Here is a 22,621-nt window from a genome sequence, read left to right on the forward strand (position 1 = left end):
GAACTAAAATCAATAAATGATAAAATTAGATGTGATAGATAAAACACATATATACAATATACGACAATAGTTGTTGTCAACTAACAAGAATAAACGATAGGTAAAAGGTCTGTGTTGGGCCTTGTAGTGAGCTATTTAGCTCATTGATCGGAGTCAAAGTGTTCCTTCGATTCCGGATAGGCTTGCTGGAAGAGCCACGTTTTTAGGTTTTTCTTGAATGTTAGATGGCAGGTTTCAAGTCGCAGATCAGGCGGTAATGAATTCCAAAGGGTGGGTCCGGCTGTGGAGAGTGCCCTTTTAGCTAGCGAAGTTTTGATCAGGGGAGCAAATAAAGAACCTTTATAATTAAATCTGATAGGTCTTTTTGATGTGTGAAGGCGTAGTTGCGAGGTAAGATTTAAGTGGGCGCTGCCCATAATATCTTTATGGATCATTGATAAAGTCTTGAATGTGATTCTTGCTTTTATGGGAAGCCAGTGGAGGTAGAGCAGAATTGGAGTGATGTGGGCTCTTTTGTTGGTATTGGTGAGTAACCTCGCCGCGGCGTTTTGTACCATCTGTAAGGGTTTTATGGCTGATAACGGAAGACCTAGCAGAAGAGAATTGCAGTAGTCTAACTTGGATAGAATTATAGACTGAACTACTAAACGGAAGTCACTGAAGTGGAGGAGTGGTTTCAGATTTTTTAGCACTTGAAGTTTGAAATAACATTCTTTAGTTGTGTTGTGGATGAAGGATTTAAGGTTGAATTGATTGTCGATGCGCACCCCTAAGTCTCTGACTGACGGTGAGTGGTTGATGGGTGGTATTGTGGATTGTGTTAAGTTTTGGATGTTGAAGGTAGTGTGTTTTTCGTCAGGTGAGATGATGAGGATTTCTGTTTTGTTTGTGTTTAGTATAAGTTTGAGGCTGGATAAAAGGGAATTGATGGATAGTAAACAGTTGTTCCAATGAGTCCAGGTTTTTTGCAGTGATTCTGTGATGGGGGGAAGTATCTGAATGTCATCCGCGAAAATATAGTGCTTTAGCTTGAGGCTGGAGAGTAGGTGACAGAGCGGAAGCAGGTAAATGTTAAAAAGGGTGGGGGAGAGTGAAGAACCTTGAAGTACTCCTCTGCAAGATTTGATAGGAGGTGATTCTGCGTTGTTTATCTTGACTTTATAGGATCTATTTTCTAGGAATGAGTGAAACCAACTAAGAGCTTCTCCTTGGATTCCTATATCCAATAGCCGTTCGAGGAGGATGTCGTGATTTACCGTGTCGAATGCGGCGGATAAATCAAGAAGAATAAGGAGGTATGATTGTTTTCTTTCAAGGTTGAGGAGAATGGTGTCGGATAGTGAAGTTAGTAGAGCTTCTGTGTTTTGCGATTTTCTGAATCCAAACTGAAAGGGGGAGAGTATATTGTTCTCCTCCAGGTAATCGGACAGTTGTTTATTGACGAATCTCTCCATTACTCTTGAGATTAGAGGTAGATTGGCTATCGGGCGGAAATTGGCAGAGTCTGTTGTTGGCAAGTTGGGTTTTTTAAGTAGTGGTTTCAGGATGGCTATTTTCAGTTGTTCTGGGACCTTTCCTTGAGTTAAGGAGCAGCTTATGATGTTAGCTAATGCTTTGGAGATGGTGCTGGGAGTAGATAGTAAAAGATTGGAGGGAATGGTGTCCAGTGGGTGAGAGGATGGTTTAAGTTTATTGAGGATGATTTCGATTTCTAGGGAAGATGGGGTCTCGAATGATGATAGACTGCATTTTTTGATGAGTATCGGAGTGCTATGGGGTGTTGCTGTCCGAAGTTGAGTGGAGATTGAGATGGAGGTGCTATGGGGTGTTGATGCTGTCAGCTGTTGGGTGGAGATTGGTTTGAGAAGGTTGGTGATCTTGTTATCGAAGTAAATTGCTAGTTCCAATGCTTTGTCGGCTGCTTGTTTGTCCGGGATGATGGGTGGAGCGGGTTTTGTAAGGGATGATACAAATGAGAATAGGGCTTTGGAGTCGAATATGAAGTTATGGATTTTTTTTGCAAAAAAGTCTTTTTTTGCCTTGAGGATAGCTATTCTGTATGTATCCTTAATTGCAAAGATCCTTAATTGCAAAGAAATAAAAGGAAAGCCAGAGATGATCTGGATTCTACACAATTCAACAGGGAATAAATTGGACAGGCTACATGGTTATTTTAATCCTTATCTGCTGACATAACCTATGATCAGATATACTGCTCTCATTTTCTCATGCAAACCTTCACAACACTATGCCCCTCACATCACAAGCCAAATGTTTTTTGTGGTTTTGTAAATTTTGCACTTTGAAGTTAGCACCAACAATCTATGCTTGTTATCAGAAGATAAACAATGTAAGATCACCACTGAAATGAGGGCATCTCAGTTAAACCATTTCATCAGCATAGAAGTACTCCAGGGACCTCTTCCAAGTAGTACATTTGTTCTATCAAACCCCCATGTGACAGGGTATATACCCAGGAACCCCGGAACACCTTAACAGGGCGTAGCTATCTGTACCCGGTCCACCTTAAGACAGGGAATGCTGGGTACAGGCTGTCTCTTCTGGCTGGGGGATATAACCCAGGCTGAGAGGAGAGCAAAGGGAGGCCCAGGACTCCAGAAAAGTAAGAAAGAAGGGATAGGCAGCCCCTTAAAAAGAGCTAACCTGTTTCTGTTATCTGAAAAATGGCAGAAGGCAGTTCTTTTGCATAGCTGCCTAAATCTGTGTTGTGCAGACTGTGAATGCTGGTGGTTTTGTTGCACTGTAAAAATAAAGCATTAAAAAGAAGAAAAAAAGCCTTGACCGCTCATTTCTGTGCCACACCCCAATTTAGCAAAAAAAAAAAAAAAAAAGGCCTCATCGTAATACGGCGAAGTCTGCATTTTTTTTTCCTCTGGGAAAAAGAATCAAATATTTAATGCCCTGGAAAATGCTAGAGAGCTTACATTTCTTGGGGAACCCAATCAACTGGATGGAGTATCCTCATGTGTGACTTTCTGCAGGTGGAAAAAAGATGATCCCCACAGCTTGTCTCTTGGACCCATGCCCAAACTTGCAGGCCGATTCAGTAAAGTCCGTGGGAGAGCGGACGAACACCCGCTCTCCCGGCGCGCGCACCGGCCCTTCGCCGGTGCACACGATTCTGTATTTAAATTAGGTGACGCGGTAAAAACAGGGAAAAGGAGCGGCGGCTGTCAGTGGGTTTGACAGCCGACGCTCAATTTTGCCGGCGTCTGTTCTCGAGCCTGCTGACAGCCATGGGCTCGGAAACCGGACGCCGGCAAAATTGAGCATTCGGTTTTCGGCCCGACAGCCGCAGGCCGAATTCAAAATTTTATTTATTTTTTTTTTTTACTTTTTTTTACTTTTTGGGACCTCCGACTTAATATCGCTATTAAGGTCGTGCTAATTTCTGAAAGTAAAATGTGCGGCTTGGCTGCACATTTTGCTTTCTGTATCCCGCGCGCATACCTGATAGGGCCATCAACATGCATTTGCATGTTGAGGGCGCTATTAGGTGCCGCGGGTTGGACGCGCGTTTTCCTCCCCTTACTGAATAAGGGGTAAGGGAAAACGCGTGTCCAATAGCAGGCTAACAGTGTGCTCCGTTGGAGCGCACTGTACTGTATCGGCCTGTTGGTTAGTAAAACTTCAGGTGAATGACACAGATAGTAAATACTTCATTAGTAGACAGTGTTATGCTTGCTTCTTTAAATAATGCTGTGATTCACTCAATTTCAAAGCTCAAAGCCCTAATTATTGTGAACATTTCAAACCTGATTCAAATTTACTGTTTTTTGGGAAAGTGATTGAGTATGTGGTGGTTGCTCAAATATATGGCCGGCGCATCCATTAGGTGAACTAGGCAGTCACCTAGAGCACCAACCCTTGAGGGCACTAAAAACTGCCAGCACAAACTCCTGTCCCAGAGACCCAGGGAAGAAAGGCTCAGCTGGGCCGCAGTTGACAAGCAGGGGGAAAAGGCCCAGGCAGTGAGGCTGTGGGCACAGCCCATCCTGCCTGCAACCAACGAAGCAGAGAAGAAAGGGCTGAGAGCCACTGACTGAGCCCATCCCACCCACAGCCGAAGAAGGAAAGAAGAGGACCAGGAGAGCTGCGGGGAAAGTCCATCCTGGCCACAGCTGAAGAGGTAGAGGAGATAGGCCCAGGAGAACCAATCCCTGTAAAGACAGAGAAGAGCCTAGAATGAGAGACCAAGAGAGACTATGCATTTGTATGTGACAGAGAGAATTACTGTAGTGTGTATGTAAGAGAGAGGGAGGGCGTATGTGTGAGGGAGAGAGAGAAGGCACCTGTGAGCAGTGAGGGCGTGTGAATAAGAAAGCCAGGGTGCCTGTGAGCAGTGAAGGTGTGAAGGTGTGTGTGTGTTATAAAGTGGGAGCATGTGTTTGAATAAGGACCCTATGTTTGAATGAAAGAGAGGGAGCCTGAGCGAGTCAGTGTGTGAGTTAGTATCTGAGTGGAAGGAGGAATCTGAGGAGTGTGTATATGAGAGAGAGGAAAAAGAAATGCTGTATGTGAGAGTGAGAGACTGTATGCGTAGAAGAGCCTGTGTGCATGGAGAGAACATGTGTCTGTTTGTATGCGAGATAGAGAGGATAAACGTTTATGCGCAACATCCCCTTTCCCCACCCCATCAGGAAATCTGTTAATCAAAGTTCCCAGGTATGAAGAGCTGGCAGATTTCTAATCTTGTTAGTTTTAAATCACTGTTGTTTGATGTGTCTACTGTTTTGAAATGTTTTTTGGTGTTTGGAATTTTTTTTTTTTTTTTTTTTTTTAAAGTAGGCGTTTTTAATTATTGAAAGTTATTCTGTTTGTCAGCCATTTTGAAATATTCTTTCAAAATAGTGGTTTGCTATTATTGGGAAGGAGGAGATTGAAGTCGGGGTCGAGGCAGGGTTGGGGAGGAGGAGGGGGGCAGCAAGACTGAAGGTTTGCCTAGGGTGCCTAATACCCTGTTCAACTATAAGATTTTGTTTCTAAATAAATCAGACTGCTTATACTCTTTTCAATCAGGTTTTATAGGGGAGCACAGCACGGAGACTGTGTTGGTAGCCTTACTGGATAATCTTTGATGGGGCTAAGACCAAGGAGGTTCTTCTTTGTTAGTGTGATTACATTTGCCAGCCACCTTTGATACTGTCAACCACAGCACTTTACTGACCAGGTTGTCTAGGTTGGTTTTACATAGAGTGCTTATAAATTGGTTTCAATCATTTTAAACTGGGAGAATGCAGCATGAGGGATGACTATATTTCAAATTCTTGGCCTTTACTATGCAGTGCCCCTCAGGGATCCATTTTGCCCATTACAGGAGGACCTTGCAAGACTGGAAGATTGGGCATCCAAATGGCAGATGAAGTTTAATGTGGACTAGTGCAAGGTGTTGCATATAGGGAAAAATAACCCTTGCTGTAGTTACACGATGTTAGCTTCCATATTAGAGCTACTACCCAGGAAAAAGATCTAGGCATCATAGTGGATAATACTTTAAAATCGTCGGCTCAGTGTGCTGCAGCAGTCAAAAAAGCAAACAGAATGTTAGGAATTATTAGGAAGGGAATGGTTAATAGAACGGAAAATGTCATAATGCCTCTATATCGCTCCATGGTGAGACTGCACCTTGAATACTGTGTACAATTCTGGTCACCACATCTCAAAAAAGAATAGTTGCGATGGAGAAGGTACAGTGAAGGGCAACCAAAATGATAAACAGAATGGAACAGCTCCCCTATGAGGAAAGGCTGAAGAGGTTAGGGCTGTTCAGCTTGGAGAAGAGATGGCTGAGAGGGGATATGATAGAGGTCTTTAAGATCATGAGAGGTCTTGAATGAGTAGATACGACTCGGTTATTTACACTTTCGAATAATAGAAGGACTAGGGGGCATTCCATGAAGTTAGCAAGTAGCACATTTAACACTAATCAGAGAAAATTCTTTTTCACTCAACGCACAATAAAGCTTGGAATTTGTTGCCAGAGGATGTGGTTAGTGCAGTTAGTGTAGCTGGGTTCAAAAAAGATTTGGATAAGTTCTTGGAGGAGAAGTCCATTAACGGCTATTAATCAAGCTTACTTTGGGAATAGCCACTGCTATTAATTGCATCAGTAGCATGGTATCTTCTTAGTGTTTGGGTAATTGCCAGGTTCTTGTGGCCTGGTTTGGCCTCTGTTGGAAACAGGATGTTAGGCTTGATGGACCCTTGGTCTGACCCAGCATGGCAATTTATGTTCATTTTTTTTTTTATTTACCTACAAGCATTAGGTGAAATTATTTGAAGCTTTGGAATCCATTACCATTTGTACACAGATGATGTCCATGTATCTCTTTTATTGGGAAAAGCTCCCTCACGGTCAGTTCAGGTCTTAACTAAATACCTGCAGGCTATGCTTGGCAGGTTGGATGCAGGCAAACAAAAACAAAATCCTGATAAAGTAGAAAGATTATGGGTAGATAACCTAAGAATTCAGAATTTGGATATTCAACTAGAGTTGAATGATGTGACCCTTAAGCACCCAAGTGTGTAACAGACAACATACTGCACTCCGCTTTGAAAATTGATGCCCATACTTTAAGAATTGGGAGAAATGCCATTACTAAGGTTTGCCTCATTCACTAGGCATGCTCATATTTGAGACATTTGGAATTAATATTTGTGATACTCACATCGGTCATTTCTCATGTAGACTATTATAAAGCACTATGAATGGAATTGCCACAGAAGACAGTTTGCAAGTTACAGGAAGCAGCTTTAGGATCGGCTATTCATAGCTGAAATGTCAGAGGATAAAGTTCTGTTGCCTTACACCATGCCACAAATTATTAAAAAAATATTTTCTCCACTTCTATGTGAATAATGCTATATTTTAGCATTCTACATCCTAGAAGTAGAATTTAATGTCAAATAAGGACCTAAAGCCCATCTAGTCTGCCCAATTTATAACCCAGTGCATGTCATAGACCCCAGTTGATCTCCGGCTTTTCATTCACTTCTTTGTAGCCTAGCATCCTGTGCTTTATCCCAAACTTTTTTTTAATTCTGTTTTTGCTTCTACCACCTCACCCAAAAATGTTGTTCCATGCATCCACTACTGTTCTGTCCCCAGCAGTGGGTACATGTTTGTATCTGTACATATTGTAGTTTAACTGTGTTTAATGAAGTCCCCCTTCTGAGGATGCTTAATACTGAAACACCTTTTGTAACCCATTACCTGATTCAGAATAACTACCTTTCCATGAAGAAATAATTTCTGATGTTACTCCTGATTTTTCTGTTGACAGGCTGAATTAGCCTTGCTGACTGGGTGACACCATCCAATGGCGCTTATGCGGACTCTCTCTCTCCAAGAAGTTAGAGCTCTGCTCTGTTGCCCCTGCAACGCACTTCCCACGCGAAGCGCGTCCCTGGTCTCCTCGGTCTTCTTATTTTCCGCACTCATGGTTCTCTTCCTCATTGAATCTCCTCATAGTTGTAAGTTCACTTTTTCCTCTATCTTTTCGCACCAGCAATTCTCCAAAACCACTTTTCAGTGCTAGCCAGCCATGTCGAAGAAACTGGGCTTCAAATATTGTCAGTCACTGACAACCACAACTACTGCTACCTCTGCCTAGGCCTGGACCATGACCAGGCGTTGTGCCGAGACCAAGGTCACGTGTCTCCAAGGGCACAAAGGCAGAGGGTGATGAAGATAGCCTCTGTCAGGGACAAGAATGAAGCTTCTTCAGCATCGGGCAGCTATGCGCCCTCTCCAAGATGCTCAACGCATTCTTCCCCGGGCCCTAAACTCTCCACCCACGATGTCCACAGGAGAATAGCTTTGATGGTGCTGCAGGTAAAATCAAGAGACAAACAGCTGGTCCTCAAACCAATGGCAATAGTGGGTCAAGAGGCACTTCAGCACCCAATAAACCCAAGCCAAAATCTGCGGAGCACCTGTGTCATGATTTGGGTGCAGGTGCACCATTGGCGTCAAAGACCTCGCAACAATGTACCAAACAGGCTGGCGTGTCACGTTCAAAGGAGCCTAAGCATCACCAGAACGCATCCACGCAGGCAACCCCGAAAGTGTTGCATAAGAATGATCGATTCACTCCCATCTTGACTTACAACGCATCGGCGCACACTGCTAAACGGATACAGTCTCATGAGGTCTTGACGCAAACTACCATATGCACCAAGGCTCATGGTGCATCAACACAAACATGACAACCTACCACACACTCCAATGCCTTCACGGCGCAACTCCCGGATCCCGCAGCACATTCGCCATCCAAATGGGATAACAGACAAAATCTGCCTCCTCTGACTGGAGGAGTCTCAGAAGCCTCAGAGCCTACATTACAAGAAAAGAAGAGTGAGCCCTTCCTCACCAAATGGTGGTAGGCATAGTGTGGACCCAAACCTAGATATTTAAATCACAACCACCGCATCCCATGCCGGTCTCAATCAGTTCCAGGTCTTCCACCTCCCAGGAAAAACGTACTGTCTTCTCAGACTTATCCACACGCTCCGAGCGAGATAGGTGGGGTGAATCTCAGTCACCATCACCAGTCTGAATACCCGGATTCTCCGTCAGACCTCTCACCTACCAACTTGACAGGTATCCCATCCAACCCTCCGGATCACTCTTCTCCTCCGGAGACCTAAGCTATTCACAGTTTGTTGAAAAGCTTGGAAACTTGCTTGGGGTAGAAGTCCAAAAACTTCCAGACCCTAGGGAGGAAGTTTTCAGGATCCTGAAAATCCTGGAAGTTCCAGCTGAACCTTCGGCACTGCCTTCCCATAAGGTGCTAGATGCTGTACTTTCAAAGATGTGGGAGTCCCCTCATCCTGACCTTCCTGTCACCAGGAAGCTAGATTTAAAGTTTCGACTGCAGAAGTCTTTGAAGTATGTAGTCGTCCATCTCCGGATGTGTCAGTTGTCACTGAATCAGCGATGAAGCGCATGAAAAAAAAAAAATCAAAGCCTCATGCATCTGCTCCTCCAGGGAAAGGACATAAGTTCTTTGACAATTTTGCCAAGAAGATTTTTCAAAGTGCAAAGTTAACATCCCGGATCCAACAGCACCAGCTTTACATGGTCCAGAATCTTTATAAATGCCTGCAGCTATTGAAACCATCCTTATACTTGGAAATGGGTCAGCAGCTAATGCCTCAACCCTTTTATGACCTGGAGGAGGGTTTACGACACTTAAAGAGGGTAGTCTATGAATCCTTTGAAACTTCTTCCCGCACCTCCGCCGCTACTATTGCCGCTTGACACACAGCACTGCTGCGTTCCAGCTCCATTAGAGAAGACATTCATGACAGACTAGCAAATCTTCCTTGCTCAGGTGAAAACCTTTTCTGCAACAAACTGAAAGATACAGTATCCAAAATCAAGGAGCAAAACTTTGTAGAGATGTGAATCGGAACTGAAATCCGAACCGATTCTGGTTCCGATTCACATCTCTAAAACTTTGTGGTGCAGTCCTTGTCAGCAGCATTAGATTCTCAGACCGCAGTGAAGCAGTTTTATCCTAATATCGAAAACCTTATACCAGAGGAAACTGTTCAGTTGCAACCCGTCAGGTCTCAGTTCTATCAGTACTTTCAATCTCTCAGAGAGACCAAACACAGCAAAAGTCTTCGCAGTCATCAATTCTGAAACCCTCCCAGTCTTTTTGAAGACAGCTCAGCCACAGCATCACTTCCAGTGGGAGGCAGGATACGCCATTTTCCCTCAGAATTGAGTCAGATCACGTGACGTCAATGGGTTCTGAGGATCTGAATTTCAGAATCAAGCCTTCACTTTTCCATCATGCCAACCCACTGAAGCATGTTTCTCAACTACCTTTACTAGAGCAAGATGGTGTTGCCATTTTGCCGTTTTGATTAATCTCCCGATTGTAAAAGCGGTATACAAACATTTTTAAATAAAATAAATAAATAAATAAATAGAGGTCCAGACCTTGCTCCGCCAGAAGGCCATCCAACCGGTAGTGAAACACTCCCAGTACTTCCTGATTCCAATACGCTCAGGAGGACTCAGACCCATTCTAGGCCTATGATCCCTCAACAAGCACTTTCAGAAGGAGAAGTTCAAGAGGACTTCCCTCAAGTCGATCCTACCGTTCATTCAAGAGAGCGATTGGATGTGTTCTTTGTATCTCAAAGACACCTACTCTCACATTCCAGTACTCCAGCTCCTGCTGGCGATTCCTGTGCTTCCAGGTAGCTTTGAAGCACTACCAGTAAAATGTTCTCCCCTTTGGTCTTTCCTCAGCTCCCAGAGTTTTCACAAAGGTCTGGCTGTGGCAGTAGCTCATCTAAGATGCCAGCATATCCAGGTTTTTCATCATCTGGTCGACTAGCTGATTGTCTCCCCAACCAAGTGTCCCTGCAGGCACATCTGCAGACGATCACATGCCTGGAATCTCTAGGATTCCTCAACTACGAGAAAATCGGTACTCAAAACGATCCATATACTGCAATTCATAGGAGCCAAGACAGACTCCACTCAGTCACACGCCTTTCTTCCGGAACAAAGAATCATGAGAATCCATTACCTAGGTGTGGAATTACTCTGCAAATCAGTTGTCACAGTGTGCCAGGTTCTTATAATCCTGGGACACATGGCAGCAGCCATTCATGTAGTATCAGACACTTGACTACATATGTAGCACCTTCAATGAGGCTTGAATTCTCAATAGACCCAATACTGCCAACCAATGAATAAAAAAGTAACTTTGACAGACTCCATGCAAAAAGACATTCATTGGTGGTTAGAACTGGAGGAACTAGCGATCAGATCCCCTCTCCAGAAGCTACCCCACAGTCTTGTCCTCACCACTAAAGCATCCACACTAGGTTAGGAGGCTCATCTTCTTCACTACAAAACACAAGGCCTTTGGTCAGTGGAGGAACAGTCCTACCAGATCAACTTGCTAGAAACTCAGGGCCATGAGATATGCCCTAATGGCCTTCACACGTCTGCTACGGGGCCACACCATTATGATTTACTCAATCAAGTGGCCATGTTCAATGTAAACAAGCTTGGAGGCTCAGGCTCTTGGCTTCTCTGCAGGGAAGTAGTAAAGATATGGGAGTAGGCCATCGAAAACTCGATGATCCTGCGTGCAACGTATCCACCTGGAGTAGCAAACATGTTGGCAGACCACATAAGCAGGGTTTTCCACTCTCACGAATGGTCCCTCAATCAGTCCATAGTTGACAAGATCTTCCTACAATGGAGTCCCCTCCTTCCCCGGTTAGATTTTTTCGCAACCGAACAAAATTGAAAGGTAACTCTGTTCTGCTCAGTCTGTCCCAGCCACCTCAGAGAGGCACAGGATGCCTTTATCATGTCCTGGGCAAAAGGAATTTTATATGCCTTTCCTCCAATTCTTCTCATCTCAAGGACAGTTCAAAAGATGATCCGGGACAAAGCATAGCCGAGACAACCAAGGTATGCCTATCTCCTAACCCAAGAAGAGGGCTCTCTTCTTCACCCTCTCCATCCCTCTCTTCGCCTAACAGCCTGGATGTTGAATGCGAGATCTTGCAAGACTTAGCCCTTCCAGTGGATATTCAGATTATCATAGCGGCAAGGAAAACATCAACCAGACGAAATTATTCCTTCAAGTGGAAGCAATATGTGGCATGGTATAAATGTCAACAGATCAGCTCCTTTTCATAGTCTCCCAATGAGATTCTCAGTATCTGTTCCATCTCTCAGAATCTGGCCTGGCAACATAGTCCACAAGAATTCATAAATGTGCCATATCTGCTTACCATAAAAGAGATAAGGATTCCTTGATTGCTTCCCATCCATTGATATCTCAATTTATGAGAGGCCTCTTTCATCTTCATCCTCCCATTAAGAAGCCTCCAATGCCCTGGGATTTGAACGTGGTCTTGACAGCTCTGATGAAAGATCCCTTTGAACCACTTCAGTCAGTTGCTTTGAAATTCCTCACGTGGAAGGCGATTCTTCTCGTGGCAATCACCTCAGCCTGGCGAGTGAGTGAACTCCAGGCCTTGGTGCACTTCTCACCTTACTTGCAGTTTTTATCATGACAAAGTAGCACTCAGGACACATCTTAAGTTCCTCCCAAAGGTAATGTTGGCTTTTCACATCATTCAAGACATATTGCTCCCTATCTTCTTTCCTAAACTACATAATAATCAAGAAAGATTAAATTCTTTGGACTGCAAAAGAGTCAAGTGTGGTTAATCAGAAAGACATGTCTACTGAGGTAGTGGGTTAAAAAAAAAAAGAGGAAGAAGTGGAAGAGAAATAAAGGAGGACAAGTTCATTTTTTCACCCTTCCGTTCCATTTTTCTTTTAATTATAACCCGAAGCTTGGGACTCCCAGAGAGCATGGCTAATTCAGCCGGCTTATCGACAGAAAAAAAGCAAGTTTGCTCACCAAAAACAGTGTTTTCCCATAGCAGGATGAATTAGCCATGTGTACCCCTCCTCCTCCCTGGACATGCCCCTTCTAATCCTTCTGTACTACAGCGCTGCCATCTTGCTTAGCTAGTGACTGAGACCAATGACACGCTTTGCGTGGGAAGTGCCACACAGGCGCAACAGAGCAAACCAACTTCTTGGAGAGAGAGTCCGCACTGGATGACGTCACCCAGACAACATGGCTAATTCATCCTGCTACCTACGGAAAACACTGTTTATAGCAAGCAAACTTGCTTTTATTAAGCAAGCATCCATTCTTGCCGACTTTTGAGAATGCTACACTGAAGTACTGCCATCAGCTAATTAGAATGAATGAACAAATCTGCCTCACCTGTTCTGTGCTAAACAACAAGTTAAAACTTTAAAAATAAATAAATAAATAAATATACCTCCATTAAACAAATGCTACTAAACATTTTCCAAGGGAAAATCCAGTACATATAGAGCATCTAAGGGACATTCAAATAAATAGGTATGTGCAAAAACTAAATCATAGAAATCGTTACAAAACAATCATTAAAATCTGGCGTGGAGGTCAGGGAGCAAGTGATCCTCCTCCTCATCTTCTTCCCTCCCTCCCTCCAACAGGCACCCATGGGTTGATGTGCTTTTAAAATGGAACAGTTAAAAAAAAAAAAAAAATCATTCTGATGTGCCATTCTGATTACAAAATTAAACAGCAACTGGTGCCAACTGCTGCTCGGTGTACAGAGAACTAGAAGGCAAAGAAAACATAAGCTGACCTTCAAACTGGTATGAATATTGAGCCCAGTAGAATGAACATTGATCTAACAAAACATTCCAAATTCCATTAATCAGCTAGAGTCAACCTAGAAAATATCAGCTGATCCCCCTCAGACTAGACTACTGTATCTTCCAACATATACACTTCAGTCATTCCAGACATCTGCTCAATTTCTTTTTGCCTTATTTCGAATCTAAATTCAGGAGCACTCCATTAACAGAATGTTTTGTTTCTCCCTTGCAAAAAGTAAGAAACTGTGAAATTCTTCAAGTAACTATATTTATTCTTTAGAATTTGTCATTCATTCAAGAGCTATTATACTGTTTAAAAGATAACTACTATCTGTGTACTGCTAAATATTTTAAACGTGCACACAAAATAAACCCCACTAGGCCATAATTTTTAAAATTGTTCAAGCAGCTCTCCTGCACCCGAAGTAGCTGTCACATTCACAAATGACCCTATATGGAATAAAAAACAATTGACTTATACACTGCGCCTAATGTCATTTCTAACACCATAATCAATGTGAACCAATTAGATCTACTAAGCCTGATGTCATTTTGAAGTCTTGGTTGCTCCCAGGGTCCAGGAAAATAGGCAAGTGGTATATAAGATTTTTAAATAAATAAGAAATAAATATTTGAAGGCCTGGAAGTTTCCTCCTCCTCCTTTGGACAACACAACTCACTCAGAATCAGGGCTAGGATCTGGTACCATAAGAACATAAGATTTGCCATACTGGGTCAGACCAAAGGTCCACGAAGCCCAGAACTCTGTTTCCATGAATGGTCATTTGTAACTATCCAAGGATTCACCCCCCCCCCTTTGTATACCTTTTTCTAACTCACCTAGTCCAGTTGTTGTAGCTCTACAATGATGAGCCCTAAATCTGGTCACTAGGTGTCCTCACTGCACAATGACTGGGAGTCCTTCCCTACATGCGCTGTGAACACCCCTGCCACAAAATCTCCAGCCTTGGCGAGCCTGTAGAGAAAGGTCTGACCTAGAAATTAAACCCAGATCCTCTGCATGGTAGGGCACAACACTGCCACCAAGCCATCCGACTAGTCCCTGCTGAAATAAGAGGACTACCAATAGATTTAACTTGATACAGTAAATTACAATACTTGTCTTATACGTTGGAAACACTATACAGTACACTGAGGTACCACTTTCTTTTAAATAATGCATGAAAAGTTAGGACACAATGCAGATTCTTACCTTGCTTTTTTGGGACATATGCCAAATGGGTACAACAAATTGATATATGATGATAGGTTAGTATTTTGCAATTAAATTAATGGCGTAAGCTTCAGTAGAAATGATTCCTAGAAGAGCTGCTGTGCTTATGTTACCATATAACAAAGCCAGCGGTTTACCATCACTAAATATTTAATTAAAATTCTTTTCAGAGAATGTAGGCTGAGTTGCTATCAGATCCAACCTTCATGCTATTACGTTCTGGTAATCACCAAAGTCACATATATGACACTCCCTCAACAAATAGGGGAAAAACAACTACCTGCCAACAGGACAGCAAGCTGTTTTTGGTGGATTAGATTTGTTTTTAAACACAAAGACAACTCAAAATCATACAAATGGGTCCAGAGGGGGAAGGGGCTGAAGCTGGGCTTTAACCCTCAGAAAAGCCCTCAAGAACGTCCATGTTGTTGCAGTGGAAATCAGCATCCGTACAGTAATGGGATGAGAAGGAGTCCAGGTCGCGTCTATGCAAATCTCTTCAACAGAGGTCAAACTTAGATGGGCCACCAACACAGATATGGCTCTAACAGCTATGTCAAGGCCCATAAGGTCAGCCTTGCTTATGTATATGCAAAAGGATATGCAGTCTGCTATCCAATTAGATAAGGTTCTCCGACAACAATCCTAGGCTTGTTGGGGCAAAAAGAAAAAAAGGTGGGTGGTCTTTCTAAGGTCTTTAGTTCACTCCAGAGAGAATGTGTGGCTCTTCAGCAATGCAAAAAATGTGAAGAAATTACTCATTTTTATTGACACGTGGTCTTGGGAAAAATTTTGGAAGCACAACTGACTGCATAAGGTGGACATCTATCACAACCTTACACAGAAACTTAGGATGCATGCATAATACCATCCTGTCATGAAGAAACTTAATGCATGTATGTGGGTATGTGTACACTTTCTAAGTCTACACACACATACACAACATGATATCCTGGCTTCATGGCCTGGTGTTACTCTCTTACCAACCAATCAGCTGCTGAACCATTTGTCAAGTATCAGGCAATCACACTGCCAGCCAAAAGGTCAAAGTTCCAGTTCTGATTCCCTTTGGGTTGCTGAAAGGAGCAAACAAATACACACAAACAAACACAAAGAGGTAGATACATCACATCCAGGCAAGCGCATAAAGGCAGAGATACCAGAAAGAGTTAGAGAGAGACAAACACACCACACTCAGACAGAGACAGGGACAGGCACACCCAGAGACACATATGTACCACAGCCATGCACAGATACTGCACACCCAGAGGCAGAGAGATAGAGAAACTCCATACCCAAATACAGAGGGACTCTATCCCTACTCACACAGATGAGCCATGTCCATCCACACAGACACTACAGTTAGAGAGACACAGACACTGCACAACCAGATAGACACACACACCACACTCAAACAGTCCACACCAGATAGGAAGAGACACAGGCAGTCAGGGAGTCAGGCCCAAGGAGAAACACAGTACACCCAAAGGGACACAGATATATCACCTTACTCAGAGAAATATACACACAGACCATAGGTCACATCGCACCCCGACAAGGAGACAGATGCAGTAAGTGGCAGATACACAAAACCAAGCCAGACACACAAAGAGAGCTGCCACATCACATCACAGTAATACAGAGAAAGGATTATTTGATATCATGTGTTAAGTGAAGTGTTACATCAATTAAAGTGTTAGGTGATGTGCAAATGTTAGGTTATTTAGATCAAAAGAAACTCTATCCACATAGAGTGATTTAATATCTTTTAAATGTGATTCAATATAATTATTAATGATCTGTTGTGATAACATTTTTGTAATAAAAATTGATAATCATTATAATAGTGTTGGATTGCTAATGTACAAAATACAAAACACACACATTATCTATTGTATAAGTTCTAGTGCTCATATCCCACTCTAGTTAGAGTGGGGTTTTTTTTTTTTTTTTATAATTATTGAGCACTACTCAGGGTGTATATTGCCTAATTTGTTATATATATATATATATATATATATATAGTGGGGTTTTTTAAATACTTTATCGATATTTAGGAAATTTTAGAAAATTTGTGCATGAGTTTTTAATTAGTGGATGTTCTATTCATCAACTGTTTCAATATATATATATTGAATGCTTATGTTGCAGTGCATAATACATGTGGTTTTTTTGGGTTTTTTTTTAAATATCCGTACAGTTCTGGGAATCCATAGTACCATGGATGTGTGCTGTACATTTTAATAGACGAGAACTGTATATATGTAAAAAGGCTTGCATGCATGTGAAAATGCAAAACTGTATGTGTGAGTATATAAAGCTATAAGAACGAGACTTTCTCCTTTCCTGAAATCACAGTGAAGTAAATTGCCCTCTTCTCCAAACTCACTACTTGTTCCTTAATCTTATTCCTACCCAGTTCCTCAGTTCCATCTCACTCAGGTCATCCCTTCCATCTGTCACATCTTCAGTCTAGCATTCTCCACTGCTACTGTTCCTGCTGCCTTCAAACATGCTGTGATCATACCAATCCTTAAAAAAAAACCAAAACAAAACAAAAAAAACCCTTGCTGGATTCTACATGTCCTGTCAATTATCAGTCTATCTCCCTCTTCCCTTTTGCGCCACTATCTTGACTTTCTTCCATCTCAAGCCATACTTTATTTGCTCCAGCCCAGTTTCACCCTCTACATTCAACTGAAACAGCCTATGCCAAAGTCTCAAATGACCTGTTTATGACTAAAGCTAAAGGCCTTTATTCTCCTTGACTTATCTGCAGCTTTTGACACTGTTGAACTCCACCTACTCTTTCATACGCTGTCTTCACTTGGATTTCAGGACTCTGTCCTTTCTTGTTTCTCTTAACTCTCCCAATGCAGTTTTGTGTTTTCTCTGGTGGATCCTGCTCTAGTGCCATCTCATTATCAATTGGTATGCCTTAGGGTTCTACCTTTGGCCCTCTTCTGCCTGTATACTAATTCCCTTGGAACTCTGGATTTCCTCTCATGGCTTTCAATATCATTTTTATGCTGATGACTCTTAGATTTACCTCTCTACACTAGAAATTTCATCAGAAACCCAGTCCCAGATCGCAGCCTGCTTTGTCTGACATTGTTCCCTGGATGTCCCACTTCCATCTTAAACTCAACATAGCTAAGAGTGAACTCCTTATCTTTCCCCACCAGGCCCACCTCCCCTCTTTCTCCTCTCTCTATTTCTGTGAATAACACGATCATCCTCACACCTCAATTCATAACCTAGGAGTCATCTTTGACACCTCTCTCTCCTTCTCTATACATATCCAAAACTCTGCTAAAATGCCATTTCTTTCCCTAACATCACCAAAATCCAGCTGTTTCTTTTCTGAACACACTACCAGAACCCTTATCCACTCTCATCCCCTCCCGCTTAGACTATTGCAACCTGCTCCTCACAGGTCTCCTGGTGAGCCATCTCTCTCCACTACAATCTATCCTAAATTCAGTTGTGCAACTTATTGTTCGCCAAAGTCGCTACATCCATATAACCTCTCTTCTGAAGTGATTGCATTGACTTCCTATCCATTCCTGCTCCTACTACTCATCTACAAGTTACTTCACTCTACAGCACCTCACTATCTCTCCTCTCTTATCTCTCTCCACACCCCTCCTCGTGCACTCCTCTCATCAGACAAGTCAGGCCCATCTATGCTCTTCTTCTCTACCGCCAATGCCTGACTCCTTGCTTTTCACCTGGCTGCACCATGTGCTTGGAATAGACTTCCTGTGCAGGTGCATCATGCTCCCTCTCTCACCTTGTTTAAATCCCATCGAAAACTCACCTTTTTGAGGCTGCTTTTAGATCTTAAGTCTGATGATCCACTTTCAGCTCATTAACCATTGTCTCTTGACCTGTATGTTTGTCTTGATAAGACTGCAAGCTCTATTGAACAGGGAATGTCTCTTCTGAGTTGTTTGTACAGCGCTGCACGCATTGAGTAGCGCTATAGAAATAAGTAGTAGTTTGACTGGTCTCCTGAAATCCACTTTTGCTGTGTAAATAATACTACATGTTTTTGCCACTGACTCCTGCCAAGAGTGTGCATGAGATCACTGTTGTTTTCCTTCCAACTCTTACATGCATGAGACAATTTCCTAAATCCAGTATAATATTCTTTATTTGTCTATAAAAGTACAAGTGGGGGAATTTAAACAATAAGTCAAAGACTTCTATTTTTCATTTATTTATCCTGGTTTCCCTACTGATTCCTATGCAATTGATCTGCAGAAGTGGTTTGGACCATAGATTAATGAGGCATTCTAGTGACTGAAGTGTGGCCAAACACTTAACTTTTTCTTCTTAGTTTAAGCCAACATCATGATCAAAGTATGCTCAGGACATTTCCTCCACATGATTCCAGATGCTGGTGACATCAGGAAAGAAGTAACACTGCATATCATGGGAACAGATGACAATGCTTATTAATACTGTAATGAAACTGATAATGCACTACACAAAATGGGGCTAGTCTAAAATCTCATGTAAATGGGAATTTATTCACTTTTTTCTGATATACACAGGGCATCTGAGCCCCATTTTTCTAGCATATGATTTAAATATTTTTATCCATGGTGGTCAAAGAATATTTTTCTGCTCAAATTTGGGCAAATCAAGCCCTTCCTTATTTAATAACATATGCCAACATTTGAATAGCATTGAAAAGGAGATTTGAAGGATAAAAAGAAAGAGAGAGAGAACCATTGAAATGTACTGATATAAAAGAACTTTCAAGAAAGAAAAAAAAAAGGACAGAAATAACTGTACCCAACGGGAGTGTGGCAGGATGGACAGGCCTTGCACACAAAATGTGATTTAAAAAAATAGCACCAGGAAAAAGTAAAAAATTTTTGCAAAGGAAAAAAGTGTTGGCAGTAATCAACTCCTGTTCTTGATGGGTCCCCTGAGGATGGTGCTCCTGGAAAGAGCCCCTTCAGGCATTAGCCAGGTGCAGGGTGGGTCTCTAGTTGAAAATCTCAAGTTGAGAGAGCACCCAGGCATACCTGGGCGCGCTACAAGGAAGAAAAATCCATTTAGCCTGAAGACATTTAGCCAGTGAGCCAGGACAGCTGAAACCTGGCTACAAGAAGCCAAGGATGTAACTTCTGGTAGTTTGTTTCCAGACTGCTAACAGACACAACCTGCTTTTAAGTATAAAGAAGGGTGGGAGTGAAAGGTGCAAGCTTCCAGGAACTCCAACTGTTTGCAGGCTGCATCTGATGAAGAACTGCAGACTCCCAGTGCACCCAGGACTGAACGAGGAGAGAAGTGGTGATGGTTTCTGTGAACTCGTTGAAATAAACCTGCTATCCAGCACATTTAAACTTGCTGTTGCCTCAAGTCTCCCATTCCCACCTTTCTGTGCTCTGATAGAGCTGGTCATAAGGAAGAAGGCTCCTGCCTAAAGGAGGGAGAGCTAACAAGTTACATATCCGTCCAAGTTTTTCTGCTCTCTTGAAGTTTAAAGTAAAAACTACATTTGTGAAATGAGAGCACTATGAATTCATAAACTAAAGCATTGTGAGCTTGACGTTTCACCAGTCCTGCCTGAGGTGGGTTCCCATACAAAACAAACTGCTCAAATAATTTAAAGCTATATTATTTAATTCAAATCAACAATAAAACCCATGCCTATAATTCCTCTTAAAAATTAATTTTATTTAACAGAAGGGCACTGGGACTATTCTGGGAAATGCCCCAAACACTCAAGAATATTTTAATGTAAAAGTAAAAATGTTCATAATAGAGCCCGAGACAGATATGCCTAATAATTAAAATATAGGCCCAGATTTTGGCACAGGTACCTGCCTACAGCACCAAATTTTGAAGGCACCATGCCACCATCCTGGTTTACCATCAGCATGATACGCACAAACAAAAACTGCTGACTGATCTTGAGCTGGCCTCCACAGCAGCTACAATAGGGGGAAAAAAAAACAAACCCCAGCATGGGTTCTGCGAGCCAGCACACAACCTTAGGCCCTGCAGCAGCCCACTCTGCACAGCAGCCAAGCCCCTAGTAAGGTTTCCATGGTAACAGGAAGCTGGTGAAGGGCAGGGCCTGTGAGTGCATGCTGGCACGCAGGTCCCACACTCAACTTGGTTTTTTCTTCTGTCACTGCTGCGGCTGCCAGCTCAAGATCTCCTTCAGGTAAGGGAGCACAGAATGGGGTCAAGAGGGAAAGAGGAAAAGAGAAAGATTCGGGCAGGGGCTTTCTGGGAAATTCCACCATCACTACCTATGCCTAAGGGTAGAGAAATCTTAAAATCTAGCCCTGTTAAAGCAGCTTATAACAACTCCTGAAGATTACAAAAAATACACAAGGTACCTTTTCAAAATAATGCTGCTGTGCATAGAGCATGAATTCTAGATTAAACCAAAAATTGGTGAAATATTCTATTGTAGGCCTAGAACAGATTGATCAAATGAATTATTCACAGTTAACAAAAATAAAAACAAAATCACTCTTCTTCGCTGATGTCGCCCAACCGAAAAGAACACTTCTTTTTAACCTTCTTCCCAACCTTTAAGGTTACTGCTGATATTTTCTCTTCAATTCCCTACCCAACTATAAGTGGAAATATTGTGATAAGAACTTGCTAAACTGTGTCAGACATCAAGCCCAGCATCTTTGTTTCCTACAGTGGCCAATCCAAGTCACAAGTATCTGGATGAATCCCAAACAGTAAACAGATCCTATACTGATACTGCGCAGTGATAAGTAGTGGCTATTTCTTAAGTCTACTTGGTTAATAACAGTTTATTGACTTCTTCAGAAACTTGTCCAAATCCTTTTTAAACCCAGTTAGGCTAACTGACTTATTTACCTCATTATCAATTTATAAATAAATAAAATTAAGCCATTAATGTTCGGCCTTGATTTTCCTTTCTATTTCACCCCCTATCATGGAATTTAGCTTAATTTTACTATTTCATGATTACCAGCATAAATGTAAGTGTTTAAACAAATTAAGATGATTCATCAGTGGCATGAATTGACTAGAGGGCTTAGTTGAGCAATACTAAACAAAAGATTTAAAACAAAGTTTAGTTTATTGAATCTATATTTTGTTTTCAATAAACTGCATATGGTTGGGTAAAAGGTATCTAATGAAATCTGTATAATACCTACCATGCCATTTCCCTTTATACACTGTTCCAAAAGAGCCGGACCCTATTCTGGTAGAAAGCATGACTTCACTCGCTTCTATTTCCCAGTAGTAACTTGAATCCCTTTGTCCACGAGACCTCTGGAAGAAGCAAGTTTTATAAATATTGTATTTTAAACAAATGTGTAGTTGTTGCATTGTAATACCATTGAAAATGTAATAAAAATAGAGTTAAATAAATATTTAAAAAACTAGAGTACTTAAAAAAAAAATCATTGCTAGGAGTAAATCCATTTACTTGTCTTAACATAATGGGAGAGGGTTTATGAACCTCAACCCAGAAAATAGTTGCAAAGAAAAACACACAGACACATGCACAATTTCTGAGCACTTCTATCAATTTATTATAAAACAGAACATGAGAAAAAAAAAAAAAAGAAAAAAAGCCCCTTGGTCAGAGGACCGTAGGTCTAATTCCCACCGGGTGATTTGGTTATACACAGTGTTAACACTGCATTGAGTTACTGAGTGGAAAGTGAGCTGCTGGAAAGAAATTGTTCTGAATTGGATATTCAACTATCTTCAGGAAGAAACTGGAGATATGTCCCATTCTGGACACAGCAAAGGGGGATAACCACTATATTTCACTTTTACTACAGTATTACATGTTAGAAGCATGTTAAATCAATGAAAGCGACTCCACTTATTCACAACCCTGTTTTAGTATATTCAGAGAAACTGAAATTACTTCCAATGGAGTCTCACACTTTGCATTCTCTTATTGCCAAAATCGATAACCCAACACTTACGATTTTATTTTTCTCTTGGTTACTGGATGCCGGTGCTCGCTCTCTGTGGGCTGGTACTGGCGTTTTAGGCTGAGACCAGCCCGTTGGACTCAAATTGTTAGGGCTGCCGGACAGAGCCGAGGGTGAAGCTATATGGTGAAAACAAGTACTGTTATAACCAAAATGGTTGCCAAACAGAAGCAAATATGCCACTATCCT

At 42.0% G+C, this 22,621-nt stretch overlaps 1 protein-coding gene across 6 annotated transcripts in view; it reads right to left on the reverse strand.

The window, feature by feature from the left end:
- Positions 1-22,621, reverse strand: part of RAF1 (Raf-1 proto-oncogene, serine/threonine kinase) — a 250,516-nt gene that overhangs the window by 90,896 nt on the left and 136,999 nt on the right. For all 6 annotated transcript variants that reach the window (XM_029600790.1, XM_029600794.1, XM_029600789.1 and 3 more), the window contains 2 exons: positions 22,424-22,551; positions 21,638-21,755 (listed from right to left, as the gene is read on the reverse strand). In XM_029600790.1, coding sequence (XP_029456650.1) covers positions 21,638-21,755; positions 22,424-22,551 — 246 coding nt within the window. The remainder of the gene's footprint in view (positions 1-21,637; positions 21,756-22,423; positions 22,552-22,621) is intronic.

Source organism: Rhinatrema bivittatum, chromosome 4 (genome assembly GCF_901001135.1).
Source record: "Rhinatrema bivittatum chromosome 4, aRhiBiv1.1, whole genome shotgun sequence".
Lineage (NCBI taxonomy): Eukaryota > Metazoa > Chordata > Amphibia > Gymnophiona > Rhinatrematidae > Rhinatrema > Rhinatrema bivittatum.